Here is a 9721-nt window from a genome sequence, read left to right as displayed (position 1 = left end):
TCTTGGTTCTGGATTTTTTTTTTCTTTTTTTAAAACGTCCTTCAACAAGTGTTTATTAGACATCTGCTTTGCACCAGCACTGAAATGGTGGGAAGGATTGATGAGATCCCTGTCCAGCAAGGAATTCAGTCTAATGGGGAAGAAATGTAAGCAGTTGCATGCAGGGTGACTGGTGCCATAAGGGTAAGTACAACTCCCATGAGACGCCTGGGAGGGGAGGAGATGGGGAGCGTGCCCGGTAGAGACAGCACGCTCCAGGCGGAGAAAACAAAGGCCATGAAATCACGAAAGAACACGGAGAGTGAATTAAGTTCTACACACTGACAACAGTGTGGGCCAGGACAAATCTGAAAGGCTTTCTGGACAAACAGTACGGCGCTTCCCGCACTCTGAAATGCACCGTATCCCACGTGATTCACACAGCCGCCCCTAATGGAAGCACATGGGGTTCTGCAGAGAAGCTGATCAGCCGAAGGCCACACAGCTAAAGCCAGCCTTCCGGACTCAAAAGCCAGCTCACTTCTCGTTAGAGCCTCCTTGCTATTTCACACAAATAGAGGAGAGATCTTTTCCGTGAAGCACCGTGTGCTCTTTGGCGGAAATGCTGCACTTAAGTGAAAGCTGACCTCCCATGGTTAGCCGGCACTTCAGTGCTGAAGTCACATCCCCGGGGTTAAGAAGCAGCTCTCTGAAAATGCGATTTAATCATGAGCAGAGAACCTGTGGGTCCCCTTTCAGGATCCACTTTCGTATGCCTGCTAAGTAGGAACCCAAACCTCCATTCAGTAAGCACCGGAGGACCTGTTGTGGGCGGTTAACATAAAACATAAGTTCTTTCCTTAGGGACTGGAGCTGGGTGTCAGGAACCTATTCCCCGTTTTACCTTCACAGTTAAGGATCTCCATCTCAGATTGAAGGGCCAGGGGTAGGAAATGCAGTATTTCCTCCAGAGTGAGGGGTTGAGGTGTGACGACCACCCAGGAACTTATTGGACACCTCTTTGACAAACAGTTTGGGAAACCACGGAACTGATCGACCCTGGAAAAAAACATTCTTAGATGTGGTATGAAAGCACAAACCCACCACAATGCTATTCACCAAATCCACTCTTAGGCACGCGGTCTCAATCAATTTTACCAACCTCCGAACCTTGGGTGCGGGGGCTCAACGGCCGCCACTGAGTTCTTCTGGACTTGTTCTCCCCAAAACATCCACCGCAGCCACCGCATCTCCACAAGACCCCTGAGGTCTGTATCTGAGAAACCACGCTCGATGCAGATAACGGTACATCGCTTGGACAACAGCAGGGGGTTACCATTCCCCAGCACCCCAGAAAACCCGGGCGGTACAAACCATGCTCACCGGGGCGTCACCTGTGACACCCCTGTTCCCCGAGCACGCAGATAAATGTCTCCAGGCACTGGGTGGACAGATGGAGCCAGGTGACTTCAGGAAACACAAGGGTGGGGCAGGGCTGGGGTTGAATGCCAAAACTACTTTCAGGAAATCATGTTAAGTAACTTCATGAGGGGTTTGTTTTAACCAGCAATAAATATCTGAGACAGGATCCCTCACATTTCTACCGTTTTCTCATTTAGAAACGGTCACGTGGGCTCTTCACGTGAAATGTGACTCTAGGAAGCAATGACATGCAAATATCAAAGTACTGGAAAACACAGGTGCTCTCTCCTCCACTCACTAAAGGCCCTGTTTCTCCATCCTGGCAGTCCCTACCTCTGCCCCTTCCCAGTCCGACCTCTGTGCCAGCCCCCCACTACCAGCAAATGCTCGCTCACCCCTCAGCCAATTCACCTCTGCCCTCTGTAACTTGGGCTTACCCCAGCGCCTCTCAGCATGACACGTCACAGCCATCCTCCCTGAGGAAGGCAGCAGTAAGGACAGGTGACTTAGAAAACTGGATTTTTATGTTGCTCCTCTTTAACCTCAACTCAGACTTGCAATCTGTCACAGGGGTGAGAAGCCAGAAGAGGGATAACAATGTCTATTTTACAGGACTGCCTCAAATGTGAGGTCTAGAAAGCCACCAGCTCCTCTGGCCTTCTCTGTTCCTCCGCAACCTATCTCATCACTCAGCTTCCACCTGGAGACCCCCTCTCAAGTAGGCCAGGGAAATTCCCTGCCCCTTAAGTCCACTTCCTCACCAGTCCCCATAAAACATCACTACATTTCCACAGATTAAAGACACATTTTTAATAACTTGGATACTCTCAAGAGATGCAGGGGAGCCCTGACACTGCACAAAAGCTTTACCATCCAACCCTTGCTCCCATACAAAAGAGGCACATATTGTTCACAACCAGTGCTTTAATTACTTAATACATCTTAAAACATTGTTCAGAGCTCTGCCTAGAGCTTGGTGGAGGCTGAGAAGTGTGACACAGCCGGGATGACAGGACCGATAAATCCCGACTGACCTCTCCCGTGACCATGCTGCTCCTAGTGCACACACCCCGCTCTTCGTGCCGTCTCTACTCCAGAGAAGTCAGCAAAGTTTTACCCAAGGGGCCTGAGGGCCTATGGACTCCAAGCCAGTTACTCGGGTCTGCCTTCTAACTGAAAGCAGCCATGGTAACACACAGACAAATGGCCGTGGGCTGTGTTCCAATAAGACTTTATTTACAAAAACAAGTAGCCAGCCCCAGGGCTGTGGTTTGCAGACTCTTGCTCTGGAGCAAAGCAGAACGTGTAACCTCTGAACTGCAGTAATGTCTGAGCTGCAAAAGCAACATTTCTGCTGGCGCTGGCCTACTCTGTCCGCCGGCTCTGGACTTTGGTGTGAACAGGCCTGACAAGCAGGACGTAGTCAGCAGGTGAAGCTATGGCCCACACTCAAGATCTCGAAACCTCTTCATGAAGCAGTGCCAGACTCATCCCACTTGGGGGAACCCACGTTCTCTCACTCCCTAGGTTTCCTGCCCACCTTTCAGCCTCCCCGTTACTATGTAGTGATCAAGTCAGCCACCAACTTACTAAGAATTCTGCTATTTTCTTCTGGTCAAAAGAATAGCAGCAATCAGTTTGGAGGACAGGGTGGGAGGGCTACGGCCCAGGTTTCTATTGGATAAGGATATACAACAGGTTCTTTAAAAAAATAAGTTACATAAAAATTTCTGGACACAAAACTCCTATCTAGACCACTAGTCACGGAGAAGAGCAGAAGCTAAAAAATCCAATCCCCATACAGAACGAGGCTTCTGGCCACTTGGCACACTTGGCGGCTGTAAGCCTTCCCCGGTGTCTGACTCTCAGGAGAGAACTGTGGCTCACGTGGCACAACGATGACCTCACCCGACCCTAACAGAGGAGCTTCTCCCGGCTCAGAACGAACAGCCCTTGGAAGCCCGGGGGGACTCCTCGGCGTGCTCCGCTGTGGAGTGCGGTGGAGATCCAGGCCACCGCTGCCATCATCCCACTGCTGTTCTTTCCTAAACAGACAAGCTGAGGAGAACGATGCCACCTCCCTGCTCCCCTCCTCTCGGCCAGGAGGGCAGACCAGGCGCGCTCTTTCACGGACGCCATCTCTCGCTCTTTCTCTCTCTCTCTCTCTCTCTCTCTCTCTCTCTCCCTGAATCACTGCTGTTCAGGTGCCTGTTTAGGAGATGGAGCTGTAGTCACGACGACAGTGGAGACTGCTTTGGAGGAACCAGAAGCTGTTCCCTGTTGAAGATGGGATGCGGGGACAGTCTGGATGCGCACCTGTTTGCAAAGAGAGGAGGTCTGGTCAGGAGGTTGCAAATGAGCTCCTCAATTGCGAACAAATAGCAAAGGAGAGAGAAGCCTGATGTGGCCAACAGTTTGCCTCGGCCCTTACCTGTGTGGCCTGACCTTGTTGCTGAAGCTGCTGCAACTGCTGGGCAGTGAGGAAACTAACGGGCTTATTGCCAGCAATGAGCTTAGTACCCGCGGGCATGGTGGTGAGGATGATATTGCGGCCCAACCCACTGAGGCTGTGGAGGGAAAGCAGGAGTGAGGCGTCAGGACAAGAGGGGTGTTACCTCTGGCCCAGAACCAGGCCATGTGCTTAAGGAAAACAGTGAAATCTGCAGGCCAGTGAAGACTCCTGTATTCTGGACTGAAATGGAAACCAGCCGGTGAGACCACCTTTCTCTTGGCTTCTAGGCTTCTCACAAAGCCCCAAGGCCCTCAGTGCTCTGGATACAATGGCTCTGACACCATACTCTCATCAGCCAAATAAGGGACAGGACCCCAGGGAAGTGTGTATTCCAGACAAGACATGTCCCCCAAAATAGCTGCCTTGAGACCACCAGGCTGATCTCATCAAGCCCCTTTATCCCTGTTTAGGTCAGGAGCACACAAAGCCTAGGCTCCCCAGTAAGTCCTCCTCTTCTGAACTATCATGGCCCAGGGCTCAATGTCAAAGTGAGGCCTTCCCTAACACCCACTGGAAACTGCCATCTGAGCCACATCACCAACCCACCCCATCCCAGCACTTCCCGTCCCCATTCTTGCTTTTCTCCCCATAGTACATATCACCACCCCACGTGGTATCTACTCTATGATTTCTTTCCTCACCCTACAACGTAAGCTTGAGGACAGCACAGATTTCTGTCTGTTTTAATCCCTGCTCTGTGTCCCCAGCACCTAAAACAATACTAGGTCCTCAAGAAATACACAAGAGCACAAGAAAGGAGAAATATCCAAGGAGAGCCCCAGAAAAATGAGCTGCCTTTCCACCGTGGAGCAAGGAGTCGCCTGGAAGCCCTGCCTGCCCAGCACCAGGGCACTTACTTGGCTCCAAGGCTGCCTTTGATGATGGGGGCCGTGACCACGCTTTTGCCCTTCATAGGCTGGCTGATGACAGACAGTGGAACCGTGATTCGCGTAGGCAGCTTCCCCTAAAAAGAAAAAGGAAATCAGGCTTATGGGATCGGTGGTAAGGAAAACTACCAAGGGTCACCTCCAGGGCCCCAGAACGGAGACACAAGCACTCAGATGCTCTCATTTCGGTGACTCTGCAGGGGCCCAATCTTTCTGAGGTGTGGGCCCAAGCTACCCTCAGGGAGCTGCCAAGAGGCTGCAGTTACATGCTCACATACTACATTTAGGTATCATCTGATCTATTAACCATCCTCCTTCACACCACCCAGAGCAGCAATAACCATATATCGGGATATATGCTACTATCGGGATAAGAATATGCACTAGATCGAAAAGGAAAGCGTGTGTTCACTTAGGCGCAGTAAGAGTCTGAGCCCGAGTGGGTAGGGCCTGAAGTCAGCTGTGTACCTCCCAACACTTGGCACACAATCACTATCTGGAGTCCATGTAAGAAGGACAGAGGCACTCAAGAGTTAATAAAGTGCACAACCACTGCTTCCCTGGAACGCAGGCTCACTGGTGGGGAGCATACAGCAGGGCAGGCTAGATTAGGAACAGGTCACATTTTCCAGGTGCTTTCCGTCTCTCCCACAGATAAGAGAGGTTATTAGGTAAGGGGCATTAATAATAAACTCAACCAAGTGAAAAGTCCAACTCCAGAGCCAATAAGGCCTAAAAGGAAAAGAGAAGCTGAAGAGGCCTAGAGTCTTTGGGATTTCAATGGCAAAGATTAGCTCACTGCACCACCTGTTTTTAGGCTGCCTGCTTTTGAACCTTTGGTTGGTAACAGAATTTATACACAGTTACATCTTGTGTAAATCTGATTTTTAAAAATGATTCAAGAGGAGTGGTTGCTAGGATACTAAGAGGAGGCATCGACATTTCCCAAGGGCAAGCTATTTCTAAAGAAGCCAGGCACGCGGGTGTGAAACCGTGTCACAGCTACTCATCCCTCTCTCCAGTTTACTCACAATGTGCAGCCCATCAGAAAGCACTCAAAGATGTCAACAGGCCACCGAATACCTTGAGATGGTACCTCCGGGTGGATTTATTTATGGTTTTATTTTCTTAAAAATGCCTCAGTTGCTTCCAACATTTCAGACCACAGGAACTCCAGCTAGAATTGTCCCTCTGTGAACTAGCCTAGGTAGCTGACTAGACCAGGAAAAGAATCACTGCCCCAGACTTCGTGCCCCTCACACGCTCTCGGGTTGTATTTGTCTAGACTGTGATGGAGAGGAGATGCCATGGGCTTACTACCTTTCTGCGTTAGAAGAGAACTCAAGAGAAACAAAAGTGGTGCGAGTACACACAGTTTCCTTGCTTCCGTAATTTAACTTTTGTGATATGAGAACCTAAATAAATATTTCCTTGTAAGCCACTGTGTTTCAAGGTTTGTTGGCCGGCTGGTTTTACTAATGTCCTCCTTCCTCCACTGCTCTGGCTTTTACCCAAATTACTGAGGTTTTACTACACAGCTTGCTTTGAAAAGTAAAACTGGGCTCATTAATGTCTATATGCACCCCACTCTATAGAACAGCGCTCTTATCCACAGGCACCCAGAAACATACCGATGTTGATATGGGAATTTACTTTGTAACTGTAGCATTTCAAATTACTAGGTAAGGAATAAACTAGTCAATGATGTTGAGATAAAGAAATATAAGATGGCATCTCTACAACATGTCATTCAGGAAATATGTTTTAAATGGATTATCCATCATACTTTTTCCTAAAACCCTAAAAATATCTTATAAAAATGAAAGCTAATCTGAAGTCAGAAAAGCATAAGACACAAAACCCAGGAACCATAAAAGAAAATGTTGATAGATCTAGTCCGATAAAATACCTGTAGAGCAAAGACTCCATATGGAAGGTTAAAAAATGACAGACTGGAAGGAAAGATTTTCTACACATACCAAGAATTAACCGACAGAAGATACAAAGAGCCACCTCAAACAACGTAAAAAAGCTAAATACCCCAGAAGAAAATTGGCTAAGATTTATTCACCACTGGACAGCACATCCCAAAATGGATGCTCAACCCCTCTCAAGATCAGGGAAATTAAACAGAAAAAGAACTTTTTTCACCAGTTAATTAAAGTTAACAAACAACAAACCTGTGATATCCAGCACTGGTTAGGGTAGGGGGAGAAAGGAGAGCTGCTGATGGGAGTGTAAGGTGCTATGGTCTTTTTGGGTGCACAACTGGACTTAACAAAACTTTCAATACATGTATCCCTGACCCATTCTAGGAACCTCCGCTCCAGAAATATTTATACATGTTCGTTCACCGCAACCTTGGTCTTTAAAAGAAGAAAGGTTCAAGCTTATCCCCTCTATGGATTACCATGTATTGTTAAAAAAAAGAAAGCTGTCAATATCCACGTCAGATCTAGAATAATCCCCCAAACAGATTTTTTAATAAATAAAGCAAATCACAGAACAGTATACGGATTTAAGGTCTCTCACGGGGCTCTCTTTTTAAACTATGTATACACACGGTATGGGAATGCTCAGGAAAAGGACCGGAAGGATAAATGCCAAGATACCAATAGTAATCAGCTCTCATGAAGGGAGAAGTAGAGACTAGTGAAAGAAATGTTATCTTTTATTCTATGTACTTCTGTACTGTTTTAATCTTTATAAGAATGTATGCATACACTACTTCATAAATTTGTTTTGAAATTAAACAAAAAAGCTCATTAGAAAGTTAAGCCGTTGGGGTCAAACAAAGAGATACAGACAGGGTGCATTTTCTGTTACCCTAAGCGTGAGGGCTACTCTTCCCCCCACCTGTTACTCACAGCCTGGGACGTGGAAACAACCGTGGTGCTGACCGGGACCTGCCGCACGGCAGAGGCGCCTGTCCCGATGCTGATGGGGGTGCTTGCGGCCCCGGAGGCCACGGCCACAGTCTTGGACACAGCAGCATTCATACTGGGCAAGGACACCGCAGAAGTATGGACAGTTCCAGACCCACTGGCCACTGAGGACCCCTGCTTGGCATGGGTTGCGACTGTGATGGTCTGACCTGCTTTGGGGGGCATCACTCCCAGGCCCTGCACGATGCGGATCGTGGCAGCTGGTTTTGCTTCTGAAGAAGCCACTGTGTTTTTCCCCTTCTGGTCTGCCACACTCACACCAAGTGCTGGCATCAAGCGAAAAGCTGAACTTGAGGCTTCTGTTGGCTTGAGGTCAGGAGTCACTTTAACCACGGTGGTACCTGTTGGAGTGGATGAAGGGGCACTGGCTGAGCTGGCCTTGGCAGGGCTGTCCGTGGCATGGACTGGATTGGAGGTGACGTGCAAGGTAGCAGAAATGCCCTTGCCCCCGGCGCCACTTCCTGTCCCAAAGAGGTCCTGAGTCAATTTGACAGTGGTGACCTGGGACTTGGCCAACGTGGCCATCATGTCCGGAGTGATTCGCAGAACCGTCTGGCCTTTGGCATCTGTCGTGATGGAAGAGGGCGGCAGCCGCAAGACATCCTTACCCTGGATGCGGAAGTTAGTGGCCGTGAGCGGAATGCTGTTGCCCGCCTGGGGCTTCACACCGAGCTGCCCAGTGATTGCCACCTGGATGGAGAAGAAACAGCAATGATAAGGGGGTCCACAGAGCTAAGCTGGTTGTGCAGTGTAATGAGACAAACCTCCATGTCTTGGGTATGTGTGTTTCAGACAGTTTTCTTTTTGTTTTGAAAACTGGTAACCATTTACAAAAATAGAGAACAGTGTATAACAAATCCATGTACTCACTCTCACCCAGCTTCAAAGTGATCATTTTGCCAATCTTGTTTTATGTCCTTCCCTGCTTTTTTAGGGGGAAGGGGTAGATAGAGGAGTTGGAATACTTTAAAGTAAACCAATATATATCATTTTGCTGATCAATACTTCTGTACACATTTCTCACTTGGAAAAGGACTTTTTAAAGTAAAAAATATAATCACCTACACATTAGACCAGATGAGCTTAACAGATATATATATGGAACATTCCAGCCAAAAGTAGCAAAATATGCATTCTTTTTAAGTGTACACAGAACATTTTCCAAGAGAGATCACATGTTAGGTCACACATAAAGCCCCCACCTGTTATTACCTAATAATCATCTGTAAATAGTATCTAATAATATATATTTATATTTCCCAACTGTTTCAAAAAATGTGTTTCCTTTAACATAAGGTAAATTTTAAAAAGTCAAGTTATGGTGACCCTTAATTTTGAGAGCAGCCGAATGGCATGTGGTCACGACATGGGCTCTGGAGCCAGACCTGCTGGATTCATACCCTGACTCCTATCCAAGGCCGATGTCCCATGTGTAATACATGCAACTCTTCTAGCCTCAGGGACCTTCTCTCTGTTGCGTGAGCAATTCCCCCTCTCTGCTGGACCACTGCCATCAGAATGCAAACCTGCTTTAACATTTCTCAACCTACAAAGAAGACGACCCTCATTTACTCCACACCTCCCTCCAGCCCGTTCTCTGCTCTTGTCAAAAGCAGAATTGCTTAAAAATTGCCTACATTGCTGGTCTCCACTTCCTCACCTTACATTCTCTTTTGAACCCATTCCCAAACAGCTACCAATCCAGTGGTGGCCAGTCAAGTACACTCATTACCTGTAACCAATGAGTCATCAATATTCAGCCTCATGTCACTCCCACTTTCATACCCTTGACACAGGTACCGGCTTCATGAACACACCGTTCTCTCGGACTGCATTCCCATGTCTGCACCTTGGTATTTTCTTCTATCTCAGTAAATAATATCACAGTCTATCTAATCACTCAAGCCCAAAGAAAGCTGTAGGACACACTTTCAACTCCCTTCTTTCAATACTCCATGGCATCAGCACATAAAAAC

The 9721-nt window shown here is 47.8% G+C and overlaps 1 protein-coding gene across 4 annotated transcripts in view; it reads right to left on the bottom strand.

Annotated features, from left to right (window-relative positions):
• Positions 1 to 2186: 2186 nt before the first annotated feature.
• NFRKB (nuclear factor related to kappaB binding protein) overlaps positions 2187 to 9721 on the bottom strand; it is a 38899-nt gene continuing 31364 nt past the window's right edge. For all 4 annotated transcript variants that reach the window (XM_072729338.1, XM_072729337.1, XM_072729336.1 and 1 more), the window contains exons 24-27: positions 7668 to 8435; positions 4771 to 4877; positions 3833 to 3968; positions 2187 to 3717 (exon numbers count right to left, since the gene is read on the bottom strand). In XM_072729338.1, coding sequence (XP_072585439.1) covers positions 3592 to 3717; positions 3833 to 3968; positions 4771 to 4877; positions 7668 to 8435 — 1137 coding nt within the window. In that variant the 3' untranslated portion in view covers positions 2187 to 3591. The remainder of the gene's footprint in view (positions 3718 to 3832; positions 3969 to 4770; positions 4878 to 7667; positions 8436 to 9721) is intronic.

The sequence above is a fragment of the Vulpes vulpes genome, chromosome 12 (genome assembly GCF_048418805.1).
Source record: "Vulpes vulpes isolate BD-2025 chromosome 12, VulVul3, whole genome shotgun sequence".
NCBI classification, from domain to species: Eukaryota; Metazoa; Chordata; class Mammalia; order Carnivora; family Canidae; genus Vulpes; species Vulpes vulpes.
This window is presented reverse-complemented; position numbering and strand designations above follow the sequence as displayed.